Source organism: Corvus cornix, chromosome 9, assembly GCF_000738735.6.
Source record: "Corvus cornix cornix isolate S_Up_H32 chromosome 9, ASM73873v5, whole genome shotgun sequence".
Classification (NCBI taxonomy): Eukaryota; Metazoa; Chordata; class Aves; order Passeriformes; family Corvidae; genus Corvus; species Corvus cornix.
This window is the reverse complement of record NC_046339.1, coordinates 4,574,586-4,601,349: the sequence shown is the minus strand read 5'-3', so window position 1 is coordinate 4,601,349 and position 26,764 is coordinate 4,574,586. Positions and strand designations below refer to the sequence as shown.

Genomic DNA, 26,764 nt, shown 5'->3' with positions numbered 1-26,764 from the left:
GCATACCCAGCTCTTGCTGTGGAGCTCACTCAAGAATAATTGCACAGTGTTCTTTGCAGAACTTAACATCAGAAATGTCACACTTTTGGAAAAATCATTCTTTAACACAATGTGAGGGTTTCCACAAGCATAAATGGGCATCCTTGTATTGGCCTCTGTAAAATGTTGCCAGTTTGTCCCGTCCTTATTTTTTCAGTGTAGCTGTCGAGCTGTGACATCTATTGCAGAGCAGGACAAAGACTGAAGGGACTTTTTGTCATCACCAGGGAGATGCCCAGGAGCTGGAGCCTGGCTGTGTGCAAGGACCAGCAGCCAGCTCCACAGCCCTGTGGTGAGATGCAGAGCCTGGAGAAGGAAGGGGAGGAGGAGGAAGAGGGTTTGCAAATACTCACAAGCAGGGAAGCCTTGTGCCAGTGTCAGTGACTATGCCTCATATATCGATTTACTTTTGTTTCCTTTTTTTTTTTTTTTTTTGCTTCTTCCTTCCCCATTTTTCTCATGACTCGGGCTCCTGGCATGGATAGATGGGAATAAAGGTGGGAAGTGCTGTAGTCCCCAGTGCCCAAACACCTCTAAGTGCCACTGCCTGAGTGCTCCGAGCAGGCAGCAGCTTTCCCCCTGGCTGTGTCCCTGTCGCAAAGGGACAGTGGGCTTGTCTCCTGCAGCCACCTGGGATGCTGGATGGGTGAGCACAGAAGCTGTGGAGTCTACCTTGTTGCTTCCAGGCTTTCTGTGGGCATCAGGATGCTCCTGACCCTGGAGAGGAACCTTTATAGCTGTAACTTTTGAGCCTGCTGAGAGGATGGAGCCGTGGGAGAGCATGAGGCATGCAGACACCACAGGCAGTTGTGTAAGGTGCACAGAAATAGAGGAAATCTTAATAATGCCAGGAGTTTCTATCAGAAGTTCCCTCAAAGGAAGAACACATAGCAAAAACGCCTACAGGTTTTTCTGAGTGAGCTTTTCCTCTGTGCAGCCTGACCTGAGAAACGCAGCGCTGGGTGAACTAAGTCTGGGATTTAGCCAGGCAAGGTATGGTTTGTAGCTTTAGGGCTGAACATTTGGCACTAGGAGTGTAGGATGGGGATATTTGGGATGAATGTGGGTAAAGGGATGGAAGAAAGATGTGTCCATGCATTGCCAGTGGTTTCCTTGAGCCCTGTGTTACAGACAGGGTGGTGACAGCCCTGCCCCATCTCTCCCCAGTGCCCCACGGCTCCTGAGCGCAGGCCCCTGAGATGTCTCTGAGAGCAGAAAGCCATGGAGCCACATCCACGCTGAAGAAACTCGCTGCAGACATGAGCAACATCATCGAGAGCCTGGACACCAGGGAGCTCCATGTGGAGGGGGAGGAGGTGGATGCGGAGATACTCACTGACCCCAAAGGCTCCGGTGAGTTGACACCCTTGTGTTCTCATCCCATGTCCTGCCCGGGTTTAGCAATCTGTTGGCAGGTAGGGTACAGCCTCAGGGGTTTTGCCAAGCCCAGCATTGACCCTGATTTAGAACCAGGAGGGTCTTAAAACTTGAGCTTCTCAAGTCAGGTCCCTTCTGTGTAACCTTGTCTTTGAGCTCTCTTTAATAAAAGTTGCTATCTTTTGCTGGAATTAATGCTGCTGTATAAATGCTCCCGTGTTAAAGCATAGCTGTTGTCTGCTGGCTTTCATGCCCTCATGTTACAAGGCTGTTGAGCTAACAGTTTTGTGGGGTTTGTGGTCCTTCCAGTGTGCATTCCCTTCTCTGCCATCTACCACACCCATGGGTTCAAGGAGCCGGGCACGCAGACGTACCTCACGGGATGTCCTGTCCGAGTGCGTGTGTTGGAAGTTGAACGCTTTACTTCCACTAAGAAGGTCAGAACTTCCAGAAATTCCATTTGATTTCTGTAGAACTGTATTTAAAATCCTGTTTGTGCCTTAATTTTGCGCTTGCTTGTTTGTGGGCTGAGGAACCAGCAATGCCTGTGTCTCAGAAAACGCTTAGGAGAGAAGGTTATCTGTCTATCTATAAAATCTAATAAAGAAGAACAAGAAATCATGAGACAGAATAATCCTTAAGTAAAATTGAGTAAAGGCTCTTTAGATGAGCAGCTGCAGGAAAATGGCTTATTTCAAAACTTGCATCCCATGTGGTGATGTTCTCCCCTGCAGGTACCAAGCCCCAATGTTTACACCATCGAGCTGACCCATGGAGAGTTCGTCTGGCACGTGAAAAGGAAGTTCAAGCACTTCCAGGAGTTTCACAGGGAGCTGCTGAGGTACAAAGCCTTTGTACGCATCCCTATCCCCACCAGGAGGTGAGTGTGCATCCCTGTGGCCGTGGTAGGCTTTGGGAGATGTGATCTTTTTACTTCTAATATTGTACCTATTTGGCTTCCCATTTACTATTGTATTACTATAATCTACTACTATTTGGTCCCATTTACTTTGCTGTAAGGAGAAGTGGGCAGAAGAATTCAGTCTCCATGAATATTTAGCAGCTATAATAAAAATATTTAATTTATGTGTTTAGCAGCCGTAGTCTAAGTGATGCAAACATCTCTCTGCTGATGCAGAAAACTTGCCTCCCAGGCCATCAGCTTTTGAGCTGGATTTGCCTTGAACTTGGGGAAGGGTTATGATAATGCTAATGGAAATCACTGGAGTTTTGTGGCTTTCTGACAGCATGGGCAGGATGTGGGAGGTGGGGCGGTCCCTAGCCAGGCTGGCCTTGGTGCTTGGGATGGCTGGAAATGTAAGAGGAAGGGGAAAAGAAGTGGGAGGAGAAGTGGTGTAGGTCAGTGAGAGCCTCCTGATATAGACAAACATTGGGATATGATAGGTAAAATTATGAGAGGTTAAGGGCTGGAGGAACATAATGCTCTAAAAACAGGTTGTAGGCTCTGTTTACTTACAAGGGAAAATTGAGGCCCTCAAAAATCAAGCACTGATATTTCTGTGCTGTGTTTTTGTTTGTGAGCTAGTTGCAGCACCCCAGCTTCTTAAATGAATCCACACTGTCTTCTTTTCTGGTTTGTTTTTTGGTTTTGTGTCTATCCTGCCCATTTGTCAGTTTTTAAGATCTTGGATAGGAAAAATAAAGGCATTGCAGAAGAGGGGTTACATATCAAGGCATACACACTCTTGCAGCACTGAGACTTGATGTTGGGGTGTGCTTTTCCTTCCAGTCACACGGTGAGAAGACAATCCATCAAAAGGGGGGAGCCGAGGCAGATGCCGAGTCTGCCGCACACCGCAGAGAGCACGGTGCGGGAGGAGCACTTCTCTAGCAGGAGGGTGAGTGCCCACCTCAGTCTGGGGGCCAGAGGGATGCTCTGAGGTGCAGAGAAGCCAGGCAGGTGGCTTGCAAAGCCACACACTTATCAAAACCCTTGTTTGTTACCGTTGCAGTATGTTGCTTGACAAAGTTTGGCTTTGACAAGTCCAGCTTTAATGCCAAATTCTCTGCTGTGCAGTGATGAGGATGCTGCTCCTGGGGTTCATGTGGGCAAAGCTTTCCTCTGCAGCTGAGAAACACCATGATGCTGGGAGTGGTGGTTCCCCTCCTCCCACCTGCTCTGATTTAAAGATAGACAAGGCAGTTTGCAGAGTCAAGTTGCGTGATGGAGGCAGCCCCGTGGCCATCAAAATCTGAGAGATTTCAGTGCTGTCCCTCTCAGAAAGAGGAGATGACAGTCAGGCTATTGATGCTGCAGTGGGTAATTTTAGCCCAGGCACACGTGTTCTGTGTAACTTCATCAGATGTTAACAGATGGGCCCTTCCATGGAGAGGGTGGATGTCTTCCTACCTCTTCATTGCAGCTTTGCTGTTTGCGAGTTAAAAACCCTATGTTTGTTCAGGCTGTGCTTGTTGTTCTCTTTCTGCTGCTCCTTCCCTCCCTCCCTGGGCTTTGTGCCACTGGAGCTTCAAGGCCCAAAGGATTAAAGGATTGTGTCTTGTAGCTGTGCCATGCAGAAACCTTGCTGTTCACGGCTTCTCTGATGTGCGGGAAGTTGCAGGAGAGAGATGTGGGTTTAAAAGAGGAAGAAAACTGGTTTATAGATGCTTTTTTTTTTTAGCTCATGTTTCCTTTCAGTTTGCTTTGTGTCCGGTAGGACTCTGCCCAGTTTCCCATGCCCAGACAGTTTAATTTTTTCTTTTTCCTTTTACCATGAAGATGGGAAGAGATTACTTCTCCCATAATAGTCTCTTCTCCCACGCTGGCTGGGGAGGACAAGCCCAGCCACTGCTCTCTCTGTGTCTTTGGGACAGGACAGCATGGTCCCTGTGTTCCTCACCCCATGAACCTTTTGTTTTGGTTAAACAGACTCTCTCAGTTGACTCTGAGCCTGTTTTCTCACAAAGCTGATTCATGTGGGTCAGAAACAATGGGGACTGATTTGGTATTTGAAATTGTTCTGAAACTTTGGCTCAGTCAAGAAAGTTGACCTCCAAAGTGACCCTGCCACAGAACAGGTCTGTTGGTGGAAGGTACAAACACAGAACTCTGAACAGTAAACAACCTGTGACCAAACTGTTTATAGTGCTGAGCTGTGATATCCTGTGAGCACATAATAATGTATTTATTTATCCACTCAAACTGAAAAGTGGGTCTGATTTCTTGATTGCTTCCTAATGCCAGACAGTTGGATTACAGGAATTTTCAAGAAAAACCTCCACATCTTATCTAAAGTTTCAACATTTTAATTGTAGAAACAGCTGGAGGACTACTTGACAAATATCCTGAAAATGCCGATGTACAGGAACTACCATGGAACAGTAAGTAGAAATTAGTTTGCTTAAATGTCTAAAGAATATTCACTTTACAAATGCTGAATTTGTTGGAAGCAGCTTCTTTTCATTGCCACAACAATTTCATGCAGCTTCTGCAAGAAACATTTTACAGCTGTTTTGTGAGCATTTTGGCTTAGCTGATTTCTCCAACACAGATGTACTGTGATTAAAACCAAAGGAATGACTCGATGTTAGAGGTTGCTGGTATAACGCAGTGATAACCTCCTCAAGCTCGTCCAGTCCAGACAGCTGGCTGTACATGTATGATGTAGTGGACTTCTGTTTAATTCTGCAGAGTGCTTAAGATGATAAGTTAAAGTTTTAAATACTTAAAAATTTGAATCCAAGCCATATTTGTAATTGCTCTTTCAGGCTGGGCTTTGTGTGTGGTTCTGGGTGCAGGTTTGTCTCAGGTTTCTAGTCTGTGCAGTTCCACTGGACATCAGTGACATTGAGTTTGTGCAAGTGTGATACCGAGAGGTGAATGGGTATTTTGTCAGTTCCAAAGGGAGATGGTAGTTGGCTTATTTCCCCAACTCAGTGCTCTTTGAAATGAGGACAGATGTCAAATCAAGCTTCAGGCCTATTTTAAGCAAAAATATTTCTTTTGAAATTCATCCTCGAATGTTTCTTCAGAAGCCCTCACCTGTCAGCTGCGGCTGTGACATCTCTTGGGGATGGTAATTTATTTCCCCTTTTTTTGGCTGCATAATGGCTGTGTTACTCCATCTTTTGTATTACCAGCAAAATCTGATGCACGCACTGAGTAGCTGCTAAGTTTAGTGACATTTCTGAGCACAGAGTGATAACTGCGAACACCTGGTTTTCAAACAAGCCAAAAATACAGACTGAACTTTGGGTTTCTGTAGCAGCCAGTTCTCTTCCACTTTTGTTGTTGTTGTTAGATATTCTTCTATTTTGCAGGATTTCAGTTGTGTGGAGATGTTGGGCAGCTCATAGTGGGATGTTGTATATAAAAACTGTGTGCTGTCTTGCAGAGCTCAGTGCTGAGCACTGCTTGTTCCACGGGACAAAGCACCCATTGGGCTTGCCCCTTGTGCTCTGGATGGCAAGAAATCTTCAGTTTGAGGCTGAGGAAGCTGCATTCCTTAGAGTGCTTCTTTAGGGGACAGGCTGTGGAGCTTAATTCCAGTGCAGTGAAGAGCTGTGTCAGTCTGCATGCGGAAAAGAGTCATCTTTTGTTCTAGAAGCAAGATTGGGATAACTTGGCAATTTTGATCAGTAGCATATGCAGAGCGGGGGAGAGTTATTTTACAGTGTGGATCCATCTTGTCACTTTTAGGCAGGCGTTGCCTTTTTCAAATATTTTGGAACATTTCTGCTCCTATGAGAACGTGGGTGATGCTTTGGCCAGGCTGTGGTTTGAGACGAGCTGCACGGTGGGGGCCAGGGGAGGAGACGGGCGGCCCTGCCTTGCCCAGGCAGCTGTGGGGTGCTCCCCTCCTGGGCTGAATCACCCTTCTGTCCCCAGCCCCCGGAGCCAGATGTCCCTTTCCACATAAATTCTCAGTTTATTGTTGGCTTTCACTGGATTTGGCCACAGAGAAGTGTTCAGGGAGGACTTTGCTGGCCATGGTGGTGGCACGGGTCCTGCAGGCGGTGCTGGAAGAAAGCACAGGGAGGGAAGTGCTTCCTTTATACAACACCAAAACAACCCCCACCATTCTCAGACAAGGCTAAAGTGAAGATTTTTGGCACTTTCCCTGGAACTCCTGAGAACAAAATGAGGGCTTTGCTCTTCTTGTGGGTGAGAAGTCTTTTGCCTGGATACTGCAAATGCTGTAACTGTCTTAATCTTGGAGCACATTTGGACTCCTGTGTGTTTCTCTCATCAAATCCATGCACTGAGAACTTTCTTAAAATCAGAAACTCTGCTAAATCAGGCATGGAGTTGCAAAGGCAAGCTGAGACCTGCCTGGAGTGTAACCTTTGGTCATTGTGAAGAACCTGCTTGGGTCAGTAGCATCTCCGAGATGTTTTTTACATCTGAGCTGCACAGTTTAATTAATTTGCTTTTTTACTTCTTTTGTTTTTCATTTGTGGTTCATTTATTATTTGCCAGTGAGAACAAACTGCTTTATACACTGTCTGGAGATGTGCCATGCACTGAGACAGTCGAGCCTGCAAGTCAAGCTTGTGGTTTTGCTGACCTGAAGTGTCTGGTGGGCTAAGGATCAGGTCCACAGCGACTACATAACATTGTAGAGGCTGTACATCCTCTAGCTTTTTATATTCAATAATTTCATTTTTTTAGTTTTGTGATTTATGTGATTAAATCCCATGTTGTTTCTTCTTCTTTCCAAAACCTTTTTAATAGTACTTTTGGGCTGAAGTCCTTCGAAACAATTACTGTTAAAATGAATGTTGTGGGAATCTCAGTGTGTTAACTGTTCCCACTTTTTTTCTGGAAATTGGAGAAATGAGGCCTCAAAATGCTGAGGCTTAATTGGATTCTGTATAAAAATTTTATTAATTGGACCTTTGCATTATTTCTGTATGAGTTCCCATACTTGAAAGATGCCCAAGCAAAATGAAAAATAAGATTTGATTGAAGCACATGTATGCGTGTAATGTTTTGCATGAACTTAAGAGAGAGTAAAAACCTCATCTTGAGTGAAAGCAACACGATATAAGAACAGCTGAGATGTGAGAGTGGCCACTGGCTTGCCTCTGATGTAGCCCTTGGATCTGCAGACCTTTGTGGAGGTCCCAACTGACCCATCAGTATTTTTAGTTATTGCAGTTGAAATGCAGCACATTTAGGGTTTTTTTTAATTTGTATTTTGTATAAGCAAGCTTTTTTTGTGTAAGAAATTGTGCTGAACAATATTATTCTGAAGCGTGTGTAGTTCCACTTCATTGCTAGTGACCAGTGCTAATCAGCTTCTGATGCGTTTTTGAACCCACTAAATAAAGAACAAGAGTCAAAATAGAAATAGGAAAATACAGCATGGAGAAGCTGAATCCTTTCTGAAATGCAGATGCTCTTTGAAATTTTTACTTAGATAAATCATGCATGCTCCACATTGTTGGCAGGACAGGATGGTTTGAACACCTTGCAGCTGGTTCTCCACCTTCCATAGCCCGTCCTCCTGCAGCCCATCACTCCCGTCCGCCTTTATATTTTTCTTTTCATTGCCACAACAATGTCATTGAAGCTTCATTCTCTAGGCCCGTATCTCATACCAAAAACATCCTGCTGCGGGTCACTGTGAAACCAGAGCGGGATGCCAGATCCCAGGGAGGCAGCTGGGCAGCGCAGGAATTCCGATGTGACGAAGATGAAAGCTCCTGGCTGCCCTGCCTGCCTCTCCCAGTCTCTCTGTGAATGATGAGCCCCTCGGATGAGGGGCACTGTGACAGTAAAAATAGCTAATGTGGCAGTAATTGCAACAATAAATCATTCCATCAGATGTTTTGCTCTACGCTGAGGAATTTTCCTTCTAACTGGAGGAATTTATTTAAGGGGTTTTTTTATGAACCAATGCTTGATCAACGTGTTGGATGGGCTCCTGTCATTGCTGTTGCAGAGACTGCTTGGCTGAAGAAGAGGTTGCTGTGCTGCCAGACAATCTTTCTTTCTCTTTTATGTAGTGGTAGTTCTGTTTCTGCAAGTAATTTTTCTTCTTGGTTTTTCTTTTTGCTTCTTTGAGGACAATTATTTCTCTGCATGCAGTGCTCCTCAAATTCCTGCCAGCTTTCTGGTTCCAGCCAGCATTTTCAAAGGGTTCTGACATTTATATGCTTTGTGTGTGTGTGTGCCCACTGTGAGAGAGATGCCTGGGTTTCTGATTTGTCTGATAGGAAATGCCATGAAGAAGTTAAAATGGGATCCAGGCAAAGAACTGGCCTGAGAGTTTGCTTGGGACCTCTGATAAGGGTTTGTAGGGTAAGCTGGATTTTTTCAGGTGCTTCCCACCCTGCTCTGAGCATTGCTGCAGAAACAGCTGAAACATTCGTAGGACACACCTGGTGCTTTTCCAGAACATGTAGGGAGAACAGAGAGAGCAAGATGGTTAGTAAAATAGCATGGAATGACAGGTTCTAACCTCTTTCTGAAAACAGGCTGAAATCACCCTAAAATCAAAAGATTAAATTTGTCTCAGCTGAGTAGAAGTTACTTTATGTCCTTGAGATACTCAAGAGGGAAGCAATAGTGTCTTTTTTTCTTCTCCATGGCCTTAGGTGATATGAGAAGTTTGGGAAGGTCCCAGGAGCAACTGAGCATGAGAGGATGAAAGGAACTTTGGTCCTACTGCTGTTTTCTGTAAAAAAATGATGGTATTGGGAAGGGAGCTTGTGCTGGCCTCATCATAATGGCAAGATAGACTTTGACCCCAAATTTACTGATACTTTTTGGTATATTGGGTGTCTGAAAATGTCTTTGAGACTTAGGGGTCCACCCATGTAATTCCTGTGCAAAATTGGATTTTGCTGATGAGGGCCCTGAGGCTGGTTTGCCAAAGAGCAGGTGACAGTGTCCCTTTCCTTGAGAAGAGAGAGCCTTCCCTTGGAGTTGCTGTGGGTATGGGTGGGCATATCCTGAAGCTGGTACCGCGGCTGCCTCCTGTCCCAGCTGCGATCAGGAGCACAGGCTGAGCCCTGGACTGCAGCCCCAGCAGGGTTCATTGCCAAAATGTGCTGTTAGAGGTTCCCTCTGGCTTGCTTGCTGGCCAAAGGGACAGTGACACCTGCCCTCTCCCTGCCCTGAGCACCTTTCTGCACTTGGACAGCTTTATGTGACAATAAATTAGAAGTGCCTGGGTGCAGACAAGGTTCTGCTGTGTGAGGCGACTCCTTCGCAGGGCTGTGCCTGCACAGGACACCCTGGCAGGGTGTTTCTCCCTGCTGAAGGGGCCCAGGGCTCATATCCAGCAGACTGCCAGGAATGTCCCGCTGTGCCAAGAAAAGCCTGCTCAGTCGAAATTGCCCAGTGTCCTATTTTTAGAGGTGAATGTAATCATGCTGAGCTTTCTCACCGGCTTTGCTCGCTGTTACGTTCCCTGCAACCCCTGCTGAAGCAGGAGAAACCATAAGGAGGCAGGTTCCTTGACTTTGGGATTTGAATTTGCTCTCCTCCTGCCCCACTGTGGCTTTCCTGTGGATTTTTGGTTCCTGGAACCGGAAGGGCAGTGCTGTGTGTGCAGCACTGACCTGCTGCAGTGGCCTTGGAGGATGCTCGTGGATTGTGTGGCTGAACCCTCATGTGGTGTCTCCATGGGGTAGGGGGCTCAGAGGGTGTGCCCAGCTCTGGGCATGTGTCCTCATTCCCTTTCCAGTCTTTCTGTGAGGGTCCCTGGAGGGAGGAGAGGATTCAGGCAGCCAGCCAAGATCGCACAGACCCCCCAAACAGTTTCAAATGTGAGTCCTTGTTTCAGCCAAAAATCCAGGAGGGAGAATACAAGGGAGTCCCTCTGATACATTGGAGCTTGATTGCCCTGAAATGTGTTCTCCAAAGTACATCTAAAATAAGCAGACAGAAAACTCAACCAAACTACTCTCCTTGGTCTTCTTGAGGATGCTTAAGTGATGCTGGGTAACATCTGCTCAGGATCTTCTGTAGGTCTCTGTGACAAGTCACCTTGATGAAGCAAAAACTTTTGTAGATTTCAGAGTTATAAAGATGGGGGAATCTCTTTCTCTTTCCCAGATGGAGTTTGTTGGAGTAAGCCAGCTGTCATTCATCCACGACCTGGGACCAAAGGGCATGTGAGTTGTGAGCTGTGTCTTTGTGAGTTATGATTCACTAAGAGCATGGCTTTATACCTAAATGCTGTTAAAATTAATAGCTTTCCTTTCTCAGCAGTAACTGACTGGGGAATATTTTGCCATCTAGATGTGAAAAATTATTACTGTTCAGGCTGAAATGGTACAATTTGGAGAAATGGTTTTGAGACTGGGCCGCTTTGCGAGACAATGCTTACGGGGTTTCCGCCTTTCCCTCCCTGCAGCCTGTTGAGCCATTTAATTTTCTGCTTCCTGTGCTATAAACCAGGACCTTGAGATTCTTAAAACTCCATTATTTTCTTCTGGGCGGGTTATTTTTACCCTTCACCCAGATTTCAGGGTATAGCACACTTGGGCACAGTTGGAGGTGACAGGAGCCAGCTCTAAGCATAAGGGCTGGGGGTTCAGCAAGCACCCCCTCCAAAATTCCCCCTGCACCTCCAGGTGAGCTGCATCCCCCACCCTGACCCTGTTCCTGTCCTTGCAGAGAAGGGTTCATCATGAAGCGCTCCGGGGGCCACCGCATTCCTGGCCTGAACTGCTGCGGCCAAGGGAGGATGTGCTACCGCTGGTCCAAAAGGTACTGCTGGGGTGGCACAGGTGGGGCTGCCACGGGCTCCCTGGGCACACAAAAATCCCCATTTGTCTTTTTCTTCCAAAAACTCTCAGGGAGAGAATCTTGCTTTTTTTTTGAAAGCCACAGAATTTCAGGTTGAAGGGGCCTATTCCTTGCCTCACCCTTCAGTGTGGTGGGTTTTTTTCTTCTGCTTTGGAGTTCACAGAAGGGACAAGTTACTCCAGAGAAAATCTGGGATTTCCTAGAGCTGACAGAAATGGCAGTGACCTCCCAGACTGTGCCCAGCTTTCCCTGCTGTGGGAGCACGGGTGGCTTTGTGCCTTCAGGAGGGAATGTGGCTGGCGACCTGCCCCAGGCAGATTTCAGCCTGCTTTTCTGAGCTTCCCTTCCTCAATTTACAGAATGAAAATCAATTAATTGAAACACTCTTTGGACTGCTTCAGGGCGGGATCAAACCAGACGTGACCTGCAGCTCTAAGGAGCTGTTTGGTGCAATTAACCCTGGCATTAAATACATTGCCTCTTGCTTGTTACTGCAGGTATTGAATCCCAGTGTTTCTCCTGTTCCCGTGTCCCTTCCTGCTGCAGACAGACATCATTTAATGTTCCCATCCCTTTACCTTCTGTGTTAGGTCTCGGTGTTGCCTGGGGCTGCAGCACAGGGAGATGTGTGCTGTGGGGGAGTACCTGTGTTACCAGGCAGCATCCAAAAAATGCAGGGTGTATGTATTTCCTGGAGCACACCCTTCCTAAGCAAATCTTTCCATTTGAAAATCCAAATAGCCCGTATCTGCATTACAGCAACAATTTCTTGGTCGTTGGAGCTTCCCCAGGTGTTATGCACCTTTGGATTTTAGCATCACCCATGGGCCATCATTAGTTTTATCTTTAATAGTTTTGTTTTCCAAGAAAACCTTTCTTCATTCTTGTGAATAAAAGGTCCCCTTTCTGCACAGTCTTCCCAACATTTCTTAATTTAAGTTTGCAGAAGATCTCTATAGTGAGGGCACAAGGAGATAAAGATGTGACCTTCCTTCAGGTCAGATCATTAAATTGTCACCATTTATGGAAAAAAATACCTTTTCCTCATGATATTCCTCAGTTAACCCTTCATTGTGTTATCCAAGCTGTAGTGGGGACAGTAGCACATCCAGCTCTGATGGATCTCCATTTTCTTTTAGAGCCTAAAAAGGGAGCGGGAGAAGTGTTTGAGTGGGATTCTGTACAGAGTATCACAAGTGGGACACTAAATTCCCATCTTGGCCCACTGGGACTGACAGTTTATGCATTAATAAATAAGCAAATAACAGTAGTACTTCCCAGAGAGGGTTATTTAAAGGAAGGATTTTAGGACATGGAGGAGGATAGTGGGGTGAAGCTGTGAATGGGCACAGGCAGAACTCCTCAGGCATGTAGAGCTGCCAGGGAAAAACAGAAGGGAGAATACTTGGAAATACACCCTGTGGGATGTTTAAGAGTGAAAATATGGGCCAAATAGAGAGGGGAGGTATTTTGGCACCAAGTGAGAGGTGATGCCAGGTAACTCTTTCAGGGCTCTGAAAGCAAGAAAAAAATTATGGGATCTAATAAAAAATTATGGGAAGTAGATGAGGAGCTGAGGCTGTTACTAAAGATACAAGAATGAACAGATTTTTGCAGTGTTTTGTGTTGCTTTGTGTGTTTCTGAGTGTGCAGAAGAATGAGGCAGAGGTCTGGTGATGGAGACCTGTGTGGGACAGAGGGGGCTGGTTACCCCAGCTACGCTGCAGGGGGAGAAAAAATTAGAAATGCCATTCACAGTAAAAAATGTGTTTTTTCCCAGAGTTGCCTTCAGGCTACAGTATTTATGTAAAACCTGCCGGTCATCCCTCCTCGTGTGTTTCTAACAGGGTGCCTGTTGCTTGGCAATAAAAGCTTTCCAAAATGCCTTGTTCATATATTTTGATAGGAGTGAAAGTGATCCTAGCATCAGAATTAATGTTAGAAATGTCACATAACTCCCATATAGCATACAAGCTGAATAAAAATCAGGGATGGAGCAATCCTTGTTGTGCCTTGCCTCGTGCTAGGAGGTTTACGACCAGGGATTTTCTCATGGGTTTTGTTAAACAAGGGAACTGGTATTTTTAAAGACTCCTGTAAAAAGGAGTTATGGAAATAACTGTAAAAGTCCTGTTTTGAATTTAAACTCATTACCCAAGTTCATAAAATAGACACTTTCCTGCTCAAGAAAACCACCCCCTGGTCTAGCTCCTGAGAATAATTTACCATTTAGTAGATTTCCCTGATAAATGATTTGCACTTGTTTTGAAGAAGCACTTTTCCATTTTATTAGCTCTTTTCGTGGCTCATGTTTTGAGGCCTGGCATGGGTGTGAAATCCAGGTGATGTGGTTGCTGTGTCCATACAGGTGGCTGGTGGTGAAGGACTCGTTCCTGATGTACATGAAGCCTGATTCAGGGGCCATTTCCTTTGTCCTGCTGGTCGATAAGGAATTCAGCATCAAGATAGGCCAGAAAGAAACAGAAACTAAGTACGGGTTGCAGATCGACAATCTCTCCAGGTAAGAAAACAACTCGGTTTATTCCCTTTTAGTTTGCTTTTCCTTTTTTATGGAGGAATCGATGCCACTCTGCAGGAGTGGTTAACAAGCCTGAGTGGCTGCTGCTGGTGTGCTCAGACCTGCTGGGGATTTGGCCCTCATGCTGATCATTTCCGATGTCTTAATGAGGCGTTTGGAGCCTCTGTTTGTCCGTCCCTGCGGTTATTGCTGGGGCCTGGGGGCATGGTGCGTGCTGAGTTGCACAGTCTGGTTTGGCAGCAGTTGCTTAGGTAATTTTTTACGCACTCTATTCTCTTTATGCTGCAAGCAGGGATGTTTTCTTCTGCATCCCAATGGAGTATTACTGAAGAGACATACTAGTGGAGGATAAAGAGATATGTAATGTTTTTATGTTAGTGCACAGTATAAATTCATCTCTTAAAAAATACAACATTAGCTGGCTCCAACTCCAAGTTAAGCTGGTGCTAATAATTTAAACATGGGTGGTTTTTTTGTGCCTGGCAGTGCAATACTGTTAGTCACTCAGAGCATCTCAGTGCTGTGCATTCTTTTGCAAACAAAACAGCCAAGTCCCTACGTTTTGTGTAAATAAAACATGACTGGTACAGATGCATTTGCCAACATGGACAGGCAGAGAGGAGCAACCCAATTAAATGGAAATGGCTTCAGCCTCCTGCCCTGTGCATTGTGTGTTCTTACAGGTCGCTGATTCTGAAGTGTAACAGCTACAGACATGCCCAGTGGTGGAGGCAGGGCATAGACGAGTTCATCCGGAAACACGGCAAGGACTTTCTGACGGAGCATCGCTTCGGCTCCTACGCAGCCGTGCAGGAGAACACCCTGGCCAAGTGGTGAGGGCCTGCTACCTGCCTGCCCTCGGCACCCCGGCTCTGATGGACAGATCTGGTAGCTGTGGGGGCTGGTGGTAATTAAAGAAGTTGCAAAAAAAAAAAATGGGGCTTTCTTCAGCAGGGACAGAGTAGCAGTGCTGGTGGCAGGAGCTCTACGTCACAGCTCATCGCGTTTTGCAGCTTCAAGTTGTGTTTGAGTTTGAAAGTGTTGGGTATTTGTCATTGTAAGGATAAAGAGAAGAAAAGGGAATCAGCAAATGGAGATCTGGATATAGTCGGAGGGTGACTGAGCTGTATGCACACAGCAGTCCCTGAGGAATCCTTCTGTCCCCAGTGTAACCTGATTGCACTAATCCATTCCCAGCAGTGTCTCAAAAACTGGATTCTGGCTGGAAGCAGACCAGTGCTTTTGCTGCAGCTTCTGCCTTGCAACAAGTGCTGCCTGAGTACTTTCTATAAATCAAAGGAAACACCACTCCACCATCCTTTCCTGAGAGACAAACCTGGCTTGCATGTCAAGCAGAACCCAGGAATATTGTGTGAAGTTAGCAGAAGTGCCAAATGGCACTTAGTACTCCCTTACTGTGCTGTTTCATCAAGTTACTGATAACAGCATTGAATTCTCCCTGCGTGTTGTCCTGATTCTGGAAATTAGGATTGTGTTTGCTTTTGAGAAGAGAATGTAAATGTCATTAACACAGAACCCCGTCGCTCTTCAGCTGTGTACTTTGTTTAATGAAGGGGAGGAGGCATAACTCTGCACCCTGTCTGCTTTTGCAGGTATGTCAATGCCAAGTGGTACTTCGAGGATGTCGCCAATGCCATGGAAGCCGCTAAGGAAGAAATTTTCATCACAGATTGGTGGTTCGTACTGACATGTTTGGGTGTTGCCCAGCTGTCTCTCCGGGGACGCTCCCAACAATGCGGCACTGTTCGGAGCCCTACAGTATGGCAGCTAGCCCTACAGCCAGATGGTTTGGCAGCACACCCAAACCTCTCCTTGTGTTGTATTCAAAGGCCTTTTCAGGAGGGCTGGCAGCAAAAGCGCATGCTTCAGATCAACAGCTTGGTTGTCTCCCTCCGTGGAAATGCCCGAAATCGCACGGAGGCACCACCTGAGCTGCAAATGTGGTGGCTTGAGGGGCTCGTTGGGAGTGTAAATCGCTGCAAACCTGAGGGGCATGGGTGTCTTTCACCGTGTAAGGGAACAGGGATGCTCAACAGTGCTCTTGCCATGGGATCCTGCATGGGATCTTCCTTTTAGTCTCTCCTCACTGCCTTGGGAAGCCTTATGCCAGCGATGAGAGCATCTTGTGAGTGTGTCCTTTTGGTCTACTCTTGAATGGGCCAGATAAGGGAGGAGAGGAGTTTTGTCACCCTTTCTGAGCTGTGTGTCTGCCAAAGGGCCTGGCTTTGCCCACTTGTTACCTAGTTTATGTGCTTATGCAGTGCTCTGGTTCCTGTTTGTGGCAGGAAAAGGGTTCTCTCACAGACTGGGCAGAGTTTCTTGGTTGGGTGCTGGTTGCGGCTGCCCATATCCTGCCTTTCTGGAGATCAGTCTGCCTGAGCCAGCCTGGACCGTGGGCATGGGAGTCTTCCAAGACATGATTCAGATTTCCTGTGCACCTTGGACATGCCTCTGCTCCTCTTTCTCTGTCTGTGAAATGAACCTGTTGCTGCTTATCTGCTGCCTCTGGGAGCTGGGAGAATTAGTTTCTAGGAGGAAATTATTATGAGAAAACGACATACCATGGTAGCATTTAGTGGGGTGAATCTGTTTCCTGCCATGACCACAGTTAAGCCTAATGCGCATGGATCCCCATATGCAACATCAGGTGGCAGTTCAAGAGCATCCCATTTCAGACCCATTGTCTCTTAGTGTTTTATTCAGACAGTTGTTAAAGTATCATGGAATTCCAAAACTTAGAGAAACTTGGTGTATGAGATAAAAACAGGATGTAGCAATATGCTTTATGCAAGCCCAAGTTCCCATGCTTGGTACAAAAGTAAAGGAATGAAGTTCTGTCACCTTGCTGTGCAGGAGTTAGATGAGATTGCTTAACTATTTCTTGTAATTCTTGAAGTGATAAAATATCCTGTTGAGAGATCCTATTGCTTTGTCTTTAGGCAGCAAAGAAAATTCAGCACAAATCTGTTCTGTTCAGATGGCTCAAGTGCCAGGAGAACTGAAATCCCACTCTTACTTATTTTTTAGGTCTGCATATTTCTTTCAAACCTACCTTGGGGTTTTCTTTTGTTGCATCTTTCTTTCACAGATAGAGTCCAGATTCCCCTATTTATACATCACTGTTCAACCTGGTCTCGTGGGTTGTTGAATATGAAGATGAATGTGCTGGACATGTCCTCTGCCCTCTGTGATGCTCAGTTATTAAAAAACAAAGAGCAAGATATTGCAGAATGCCTCACTCTGAGACATGAGCTTTCACATCCACTTTATTTAAACTTCAATTCCTTTGCTTCCCAAGTTGGTTATTTAGGCCAGTGCTTTGTTTGCAGGCTACGTCTGCTGTGTTTTTTATATAGCTTTATCTTCTCAGGCTGAGCCCGGAAATCTTCATGAAGCGACCTGTGGTGGAAGGGAATCGCTGGCGGCTGGACTGCATCCTCAAGAGGAAAGCGGTAAGTGAGCTCCAGCTGCACCCTTCACCCTGCACCGCCCAGCCAGGGGCTCATGCTGGGGCTGGAGCACTTCCACCATTCATTTTGGTAGAGATGAGAGTTAAAGCCTCACATCAGATGGCCTTGGAAAAGCACGTGTTTTGATTTGTTCGCCTTGTTTGGGGTTGGAAGAGCTCAGAGGCAGAGGGGTGGATCCTCTGATTGCCCCAGGTTTGGGTCACTTCCGCCTTGCTTTACAACTGCCCCAGTTCCTGGTGGGGTCAAAGACCTGCCGATGTCTGGTGCTCTCCATGGGGTTTATGTAATTTAGAGGTACAGGGAAGGCTTTTGTGAACTTTATGGTGTGTTTATGGGTGTGGGCTGTGCTCCAGCTATTCACACACCCTGCGATAACACCGGTGCTAAAAAGAGCTTGCGCCATATCAGAAGTGAGTCACAAGGTTTATTCCTGTGTCTGGGAAACTTCTTGGACTTTTGTTGTATTAGAAGGCCAGAAGTCCTTCTACTACGTGGACACAGACTTTAAACTAAAAGGGGGCAGGTTTAGATTAGATGTTAGGAAGAAATTCTTCTCTGTGAGGGTGGTGAGGCCCTGGCACAGGGTGCCTGAGAAATTGTGGCTAGCCCATCCCTGGAGTTGTTCAAGGCCAGGTTGGATGGAACTTTGAGCAACCTGGTCTAGTGGAAGGAGTCCCTGCTCATGGCTGGGGGTGGAACGAGACGGTCTTGAAGTTCCCTTCCAACCCAAACCATTCTGTGATTCTGTGACATGCTGAAATAGTCTTTGACTTTTTCCCTTTCCAAGCCAGTTGTCATCAAAGTCTTCCACATACCTAGATAAAAAATGAGAGCTCTGTGTCTGACTGTTGTTAATTTGGAATTACTCTTATTTTCTGGCAAAAATAAACTGGCCACAGGGCATCACTCAAGAAAAGGAGGAATTTGGCTTCTTTTTGTCACGTTGACATGGATTTTCTTATGGCCATAAAAACATTGTGAGAGTGATGAGAAGAGTGAGGTCAGTCCCTGGAAATGCTTGTTCTGTCACTTGTGGAGTTTCTTTGACTCAACAGGGCAGTCAGCAAGCTGGTGTCAAGGTGTAGGGGTAAGGTTGTCTTTACTGTGCGTGCAGTGCTGCCTTGGACTCCCCTGGCTGCAGTGGAGAGCAGAATCTCATCCACGATTTGGAGATTGGCTAAGCTCTTGGTAGCAGCTTTATGGGAATAGGAATTTAAAAGGTTGTGGAAAGTTTAGGTTCCAAGTTTGAGCTGGAAAACTCTACTGCAAGCTTTTAATGCATGCTGATTTATGGGAAGTGGGGGTGTCCCAGCGTGTGACCAGTATTTGCCAAGGTTTGGGAGGCACTTGGCACATTTGAAAGTGCTTTTAACAAGAGCTCTTAGAAACCTTCCCATGGATACAATGCTGGTCACAAAAAGCACTATGTTTTTAGCACTGCTCAGTGTATTCCAGGAGCTTGTTTAGCTCTACCAGCAGAAAGAACCTCTTTGCTGATGTTGAGTTGGTGACATCCCCTTCAGGAGGGGGATGTCCATGTGACCTCACTGGTCTTGTCATCCTGCAGAGACATTTAACTGTGGGCAGCCCTCAGGGCAACACGAAGCAGCAGAATGCTGAACTTGAGTGGATGAACGTGATAGGAGTGAATCACACTTGCAAAATCCACCTCAAAGGGTGTGTAAAAGGAGCTGCTGTAGGAATGACCTACATGGGTCAACTTGGTATAGTTCAGACAAAAACAACAAAACCCACACAAACCCAGGTACTGAGCCCTTCTCAGGAAGCTGGAGAGCTTTCCCAAGGAGGCAGGTCCTTCCAGGCTGTGGGGTCCCCAGGGTGGATCTGGAAGAGCATAATCAAGAGCAAGTAACCTCAGTCAGGATTTCCATCAGCAGACACAACACATTTACTGCCTCTTGGCTTTTCCTCCCTTCAGAAACAGACAGTATCCATTATATGCCTGCCTTCCATGTGTTCCTTTTTATTTCTGACAGCAACAAGGAGTGAGAATTTTTGTTATGCTGTACAAAGAGGTGGAGCTTGCCCTGGGGATCAACAGTGAATACAGCAAGCGGACGCTCATGCACCTCCATCCAAACATTAAGGTAATTGCACAAGGCTGTGTGGAGGGTGTTTGCATTCAATTGTTCTTGATGGCTGGTGCTGACCCTGGTGTATTTGGGTGGGCTCTGCAAGTTCAGGAGTGTTTCCCACCATTGCAGTGGGAATAGTCTGACGAGACACACTCATATAGTGACTGCCACATCTGGCAGTTTCATTTCTTTAGGTTCTAGTGGAACATAAAATTGCTTAGCTTAGATTTGCCACAGCAACTATTCACCTTAATACACAAGAAGCCTATTTCATGTGACAAGTTAATGGGGTTAATGGAAAATTACAATTTGAGAACGTTGTCTCATTTCAGCATTTCTATTCAAATGTGAACGATGAGAGTCAACACTGGGCGTTAACGTTCCCACCACAGAAGAACAGCATTGCACTGTCCTGTGCTGTTACGCTGCTGTTCTGGCACTGAGCAGGAAATCAGGTGTGACAAACCAGTAGATAAGGCTAGATCCAGTCTCTTAAAGTTAGAGACACATATACCTTAATGAGCAGTAAGATACTTGTTATGCTAGAATAATTGATTTATTTTCACTTGATCAGTTGCCACAGTGAAGGGAAGCATCCGTTCATCATCTTCACAGCAAAACTGGACAATACGCACAAGCTGTGTCACAGGTTTTGGGAGCAGCCAGATGAAATTCAATAGCTTTTTCTCCAGGAAGCAGGTGTAATGGCTCTAACACAAAAAATAAAACTCTAAGCTTAGATATAGCAATTAGGGTTCCATAAACACTTGTCAGAAAGAAACTCCTAAACAAATGCCGAACAACTTGATTTTAAGTAGGGGAAAAAACCACCCGATTTCTGATTTCACTTGTGTGGTGGTAGCAACCAAAGAAGTGACTCAGATCACCAATATGTTGTTTTCTTTCAGAGCAGGCTCTCTGTTTGAAAGCTCGGCTATTACAGCTCAACTGAAGCAGTTTCTTAGATGATGGTCCTCTTAGGAAACTGTTGTAAGGGTGACCTATCCCAACATCAGTAACCATTGGGATTCCTGCCTCCTGGGGAAACACCTGCCTCCCATATGACTGACCTCAGCTATGGGGCAATTGATTAGCTTCAGTAATTAAGCAGTGGATGCATCCATTAACAACTCCAATGTTTCCCCATCATCCCAAGCAGCCAGAAAAGAGCTGGACAGCTCTCTGCCTGGAAGGATTTAAATTTGACAGCTGTGCTGAGCTCAGGTGCTGGTTTCCTCCACAGGTGATGAGGCACCCAGACCACGTGTCCTCCTCTGTGTACCTGTGGGCCCACCACGAGAAGCTGGTGATTGTTGACCAGTCCGTGGCCTTCGTGGGTGGCATTGACCTGGCGTACGGGCGCTGGGACGACGACGAGCACCGCCTGACCGACGTGGGCAGCGTCAAGCGCGCCGCTGCCGTCAAGTCGGTGTCCACAGCCAACCTGGCAGTAAGTGGGCTGGGTCCAGCTGGTGGCCACAGTCAGCCATGGCAGGTCTGTGGCAGGGATGGAATGGGCTGTGTCCTCTTCTGAGCATAAGGTTGGGTTTTGGAGCTTTAATGACAAATAAGTGATGAGGAGGAAGGATCTAACCATCAAATGACTCTTCAGGGCCAGGTGCTGACCAGCCCTTGCTAGGGCATGGAGATGAGAGAGCTGAGTTTCCCCTGGAGCTTGGAACAGCAGCCACAATTTGAAGTCTGTGTTCTTAAAATCATAGACTCTTAGAATGGTTTGGGTTGGAAGGGATCTTAAAGATCATGTTGTTCCAACCCCCATCATGGTCAGGGGCATCTTCCACTAGACCAGGTTGCTCCATGTCCTGTCCAGTCTGGCCTTGAACACTTCCAGGGATGGGGCATCCACAGCTTCTCTGGGCAACCTCTCTTTTCTTAACAAAACTTAGAAATGCAGAGTAAGCACTTGCAGAGCGCTGTGAAATTTTTGTTATTCATGCCCTCAACAGCTGCCTTGTTTGCTGAGCTTTCTGCTAACCTGGGTCTGTATGGAACCACATGTCTCTCAAAATTTGTGAGGTGTAGGTTGATGAGAGTTTCGGGGGAGTAATAATCCAGAGTAAATTTATGGAATCAAATGCTGCTAATATTACTAGGCTTTCCTAGTGGGTGCCTCCTCAGTACAGACTCTCCCCAGAAAGCATGCCTAGTTCCCACCAAAGTGTGTCTGTCACAGAGCAAAAATTGATTTGTTGTTTCTGAGCACTGATCTGCATGAGAATCTGTAGTTAGAGGGGGACCTCTTCATACCTGACCTGCAGCCATGTCTTGTGTCTTTTAAGTCTGCAGCGGAGTCGTCTGAACGTGTCCCCCTGCAGCCTCAAGCTCTGGCCCCAGAGAGCCACTTGTTCGAGAGAAATGCTGACGATGCCCCAGACACATCAAAAATGAAAGGAGTAGGAAAACCCAAAAAGTTTTCAAGGTTCAGTATTTACAAGCACCTGCACAAGCACGGCATGCACCACGCTGACAGCGTCAGCAGCATCGACAGTGAGTCAAGTAAGTGATGTTCAACTAAATAATGTATATAAAGGATGTGTGGAGGTGGGTGGGTGGGTGGGTGGGTGTATGTGCACATTCACATGATTTCCAGGGCAATGTGTTCTTTGTATGGAAGGAAAGTTGACAAGTTACCTAACTATCAGAATAATAACTATGTGTAGTCAACATGTAAATTTGTGTTGCTGCAAAATACAGAAGAAAGGTTTTCTGTGGATTATTTATTTAGCTAATTAGCAATTTTCATGAGCCATCAGATGATGTGATACAGTGTATGTGATTCTTAATGTTTGTGTTGTTGGAAAGTGTTTGTTCCTGCAAGAGAGAAATGAATCTTTAATTTTTCAACTTGGATTTATTATACCAAGCAAATAATTCCTGAATGGGATTATCCCCTCTCATAGACTAGTGTTAAAAGTTAGGTTTTAAATAAGTTCACTTAAATGGAAATATTCCAAATTTACCCACTTACTAGAGAGGAGAGACTGTTCAACAGTTGAATATTTAAATGCAGCTTTTAACTACCAACATTAAAGACAACTTCAGTGCTAAAATTACAAGGATCAGCTTGGCAATTGTTCCAGCATGTCCTCAGCTCCTGAAGATGTGGGAACTTACTGGAATTTCCATCCCTCCCTGCAGATCTTACTCCTGCCTCTGGCTCCTTGTGGGAGTGTTGGTTGCACTCTCCTCAGGACATAGCCATGGCTTTGTACTTCATTACATCTGTTTGGGTTAAAACCAGCTGGGTGCTGAATTTGGTCTTTTGCTTGTCAGTCACTCGTAGTTTCAGCAAATTGCTGTCTGGTTTGAGCTCCTGTGTGCCAGGTGTCTTCAGACAGGAGCAGGCACCAGGGTGGCAGAGGTGGACGTGTGTTTTTGCCATGAATAGAGCATCTTGACTTTCTGCAGGTTACTCTAACCCCACTAGGAGCCAACCGAATATAATCCAGAGTTTAAGGCCCCATCTGAAAATGTTCCATCACCACAGTGAATCCAAACAGGGGCTCGCTGAGCCTCGGGAGGGTAAGTGGAGGAAGGTAGAGCTGTGGACCCCTTCAGGCTTTAGCTGCTGATGTTTTTGCATTATAACTATGGTGAGAGTGAGGTTGGGTGCCAGGATCAGTCTTCCTTGCATGTTATTCTCCCAGCATCTTTCTCTCTCCTCTGTGGGCATCCTGGCAGAAGAGCTTCTCCAGAAACTACAAATACTGCAGCATAAATAAATAAGAAATAAAAAACCCAAAACAAAACAGTAACAGCAAACCCAAAATCAAACAAAAAACCCCAAATGAGCAAACAAAAAATTTGCAATACTGACAGCAGGGAGCAGTTGCAGAAATAGTTCTGATTCTGGTATGTGATGATTTCAGCAGCTCTCATCCTGTAAAGGAAGGAGCTGCTGGGAAGTTCTGTATTGGATATTTTTAAAGTAAGCCTGATGCAGGAAGACGTGCAAACAGAGAGAGGAAACAGCAGAGTGGCTGCTGCCACTCCTATGTTTGGACAAAGACTTGGATCCCCCCTTTGGTCCCTAATTAAAGCCAAGGAAAGCACACTCAGCTGAGGCAGGAGTTGGGTGGTTGCGAGCACTGAACTCTTCCCATCTCTGGACTGGTGCTGGAAGGGCCTGTCCCAGTTTGGTACCTTTTCAAGATGCCTTTGGGTTCAGGAACAGAGTGAGGAGCAGTTCTTCAGCATCTTCCTCTTGCAGACATCTTCCTCTAAGGCGTTAATTGCCGATTGTAAAATACCGGTTACAGAGTAGTGGCAGGCAGCAAAGCGTTTCCGTGTCTTTGTGGAAGCGATGTGCAGTGTCCCCTGTGGCCATTCGTGCTCGTCCATGAGTCACTGTGCAGTCACCGGAGCTCGGCACACCGAGCGTGTGTTGGCCTGTGTCCCACGCATTCCCCTTCCCACTGGGGCACTCCCAGTCAGTGATTCCCTTCCCCAGCTCCACCTGGACTCTGGCTAGGAGCTCGAGCTTCCCCAGGCAGCTGTGGTGCGGACCTGCTGCATGGCATTTCTGGCATGGCTTGGCTCAGCTCGGCTCAGCGGGGTCGCAGCGGCGCTGGCAGGGCTTGCTTTGTGTCTTGTGCTGCTGCCAGTGTGTGTTTTGTTGACTGTTGAATGTTGTGGGGTTTTTTTCTTTTTCTAAGGGGTTTTATGGTTACCTGGTGGTGTGGTTGGGTTAGGAGGAGGTTTCTGCTCGTGGCATTGTTGTATAATCGCTGCATTAGTATTTGGTGTCACAGATGAAGGCTGCTCTCAGGGTCAGGAAATAACACCAGTTAACTGTTTATGGTCTAAGCCAATATTTTTGGATTTTTTAAAAGTGAGGAAAAAGAGTTCACTGCACCAAAATATGTGCTCTAGAAAAGGGATCCTGTTAGAAGGGAATAACCCTGTCTGCAATATTTTAGACTGTTTTTAATCAACACACATTTGGAATTCAGGATTCATTTGTTCAACATGTAAAATTGTATCAAAAATGTCATTGCTATTTGGAAAAACCAAAATAAAACTAAAAAGACCCACAATACTTCATGAGGGAACATGAACATCTTGTTCTAGTTAATGAAGACTAGTTCTGTTAGAGGAGATACACCCTGCTAGAGAGGCAAAATAATAAACTCTCTAGCAGAGAAGGTGGAATTAGCTCTCTATTAATGTAAAATACATGAAGTAGATGACATACATTATGTGGACTGCCATATGGGAGTATTTAGGTGTTACTGAACTGGGGAAAGGCAAATGGTTATAGGGTGATGTAGTCCAAGATAAAATTCAGCCATCTGCTTTTCATTTCCATAACAGACTCCTATACATAACCTGTTCTGATTGTATAAAAAATGCTAAAATAGGGAAGAAGAAGTACTAACATGCATCCCTTGAAAGCAACAGGAGGACTAGGGAGAAACCAGCTTCAGCTGCTTGGGACTGGCAGGTCCCACCAGAGCTGTTCCATGGAGTGAGTCTCTCACTGCTGTGTGCAGGGGATGGCCATGACTTTGGAGCATGTTTTTGTTTTGTTTGCCTGGGACAGATAAAGGATCCATCCGCAGCCTGAAGACGGGTGTTGGAGAGCTGCTTGGGGAGACCAGGTTCTGGCACGGAAAAGACTACTGCAACTTTGTCTTCAAAGACTGGGTTCAACTCGACAAGCCTTTTGCTGGTTAGTGGGAGTCTTTGCATTCCCCCAAACTTCCTTCTGCACCTTTTCGGTCCCAGCAGACCATATTTTTCCTGCTTCCAAGCCAGAGGTAACGAGGCTGGTTTGGTTTGGCTAGGAAAAAGCAGCAAAACTCCCTTTGAGGGGTTTTGGGGCCAACTGTGCTGTTATGGTCTTGCAGTCCAGGTCATCTGCCTTGTGGGTGCTTGGTGCCATCTCCCAGAAAGTTCAGTCTGAGGAGGGGGACACTGTGCTTTTCCACGTTCATGTCCTTTATCTGAGGAAATTCAACCATGCTCCCCTGTCCCACAGACTTCATTGACAGATACACCACGCCGAGGATGCCCTGGCACGACATCTCCTCCGTGGTGCACGGCAGAGCCGCGCGCGACGTCGCCCGGCACTTCATCCAGCGCTGGAACTTCACCAAGGTGGGTGTGGGTGTCACTGCTGGGGGCATGGAGATAAGCACAGCCTTGCCTCATCCTCCTGCCCTCTGTAGGCATCTGTTTTATCTCTTTGTGTTGTTCTGATGTGTTGCAAGCATTTTTTCTTTATCTGTTTCTTTCTCCCTGTGCAGATTATGAAACCCAAATACCGGTCCCTGTCCTACCCATTCCTGTTGCCCAAATCTCAGCAAACTGCTAACGAGTTGAAGTATCAGGTGCCCGAGGCTGTTCCTGCCACAGTCCAGGTGGGTGTTGATGGTCCCCTGCTCTCATACTCCTGAGAGGGCTTGTTCTGTATCCTCCCAGGAAGTTTGAATGCTTGACAGACCCTCTGCAAAACTTGAATTTTATAAGATGCAAAACTCTTATCTAATGCAACTCACAGATTAGGTGGTCAGATCCTCAATTGCAGTAGAATAATGCAACTCTTATAGTAGAGAGGCATTAATTTATATCTCCACCTTTGAGGTTAGAGGACTGAAGTGTGTGCAGTACTCAAGTGGTGGGAACACTGACTTTGCATAGCTATGTGGTTTTATGGTTTGTTTTCTGCCACTCTTCGTCTCACGCCTAATACTTGGGGTTTATGATTTGAGAAGGCCTGATGGGTTGAGATTACCCACTGAGCATTTATCTCAGCTCTCAGAGCAGTCTGCCAGGCCCTGACGCCGCGCTCAGACGGGTTGTGGTCAGTGAGAGCCCAGCATTAAGTGGAGACTCGGGGCTGTTGCTTTCTGCCTTGAACTTCTTCTGCACTTCATTATGCAGCCCTGCACCCCTGTGGGTCCTCTGCAGTTCCACACAGCCAGCAGTCTGGTTTGTGACAATCATCCTCACAGTCAGAATTGCCAAGATACCTCTGTGTAAAAGCCCAGTTAGCTCCATCAAGTGCATGTACTTGAATATTGCTGTTACCCAGCAGAAATAGGAACTTGTTGAAGAGTACAAAGTCAAAACAGATATGCTGAAGCAGCAAAACCATTGTGTGTCTCTGTGGATGAAAGATGTATGAAGTAAGAGCAGTTAGACCAAAACCAGGAAAAATGCATGACTTTGCTCTTTGTAAGGAGTGGTCTGTCCAGATGACAGCAATGCTTGGGGAAGCTTAGTGAAATAAGATGCTTTTTTCTGGGTATGTGGGTTGCCAGGGCATTGTCTGCTCCTCGCTGTGTGGTGTGAGGGATGGGCAGCACAGGGATCTTGTGTCAGGGGTCTGGGGTGTTTTACATCAGCCTCCAAAGCAATGCTCACAGCTTGCTGGGAAATTGTCCCCTTCAGGCATCATCCTGCTCCCTGTGGCTGTAAATGCCTCCCTGTCTGTGTCTGATACCAGCTTTCTGGGAAATCTTGTTCTCATGAA

The 26,764-nt window shown here is 46.2% G+C and overlaps 1 protein-coding gene across 3 annotated transcripts in view; it reads left to right on the top strand.

The window, feature by feature from the left end:
• Window positions 1–26,764, top strand: part of PLD1 (phospholipase D1) — a 74,832-nt gene that overhangs the window by 29,270 nt on the left and 18,798 nt on the right. For 2 of the 3 annotated variants that reach the window (XM_039556759.1, XM_039556758.1), the window contains 18 exons: window positions 1,207–1,392; window positions 1,726–1,853; window positions 2,151–2,296; window positions 3,167–3,275; window positions 4,693–4,758; window positions 10,445–10,503; window positions 11,009–11,101; window positions 13,509–13,661; window positions 14,363–14,512; window positions 15,293–15,376; window positions 17,071–17,152; window positions 19,168–19,278; window positions 20,510–20,716; window positions 21,567–21,783; window positions 22,696–22,809; window positions 24,830–24,958; window positions 25,268–25,386; window positions 25,536–25,649. In XM_039556759.1, the coding sequence (XP_039412693.1) occupies window positions 1,239–1,392; window positions 1,726–1,853; window positions 2,151–2,296; window positions 3,167–3,275; window positions 4,693–4,758; window positions 10,445–10,503; window positions 11,009–11,101; window positions 13,509–13,661; window positions 14,363–14,512; window positions 15,293–15,376; window positions 17,071–17,152; window positions 19,168–19,278; window positions 20,510–20,716; window positions 21,567–21,783; window positions 22,696–22,809; window positions 24,830–24,958; window positions 25,268–25,386; window positions 25,536–25,649 (2,235 nt within the window). In that variant the 5' untranslated portion in view covers window positions 1,207–1,238. The remainder of the gene's footprint in view (window positions 1–1,206; window positions 1,393–1,725; window positions 1,854–2,150; window positions 2,297–3,166; window positions 3,276–4,692; window positions 4,759–10,444; window positions 10,504–11,008; window positions 11,102–13,508; window positions 13,662–14,362; window positions 14,513–15,292; window positions 15,377–17,070; window positions 17,153–19,167; window positions 19,279–20,509; window positions 20,717–21,566; window positions 21,784–22,695; window positions 22,810–24,829; window positions 24,959–25,267; window positions 25,387–25,535; window positions 25,650–26,764) is intronic. The other variant, XM_039556760.1, reaches the window with a different exon arrangement.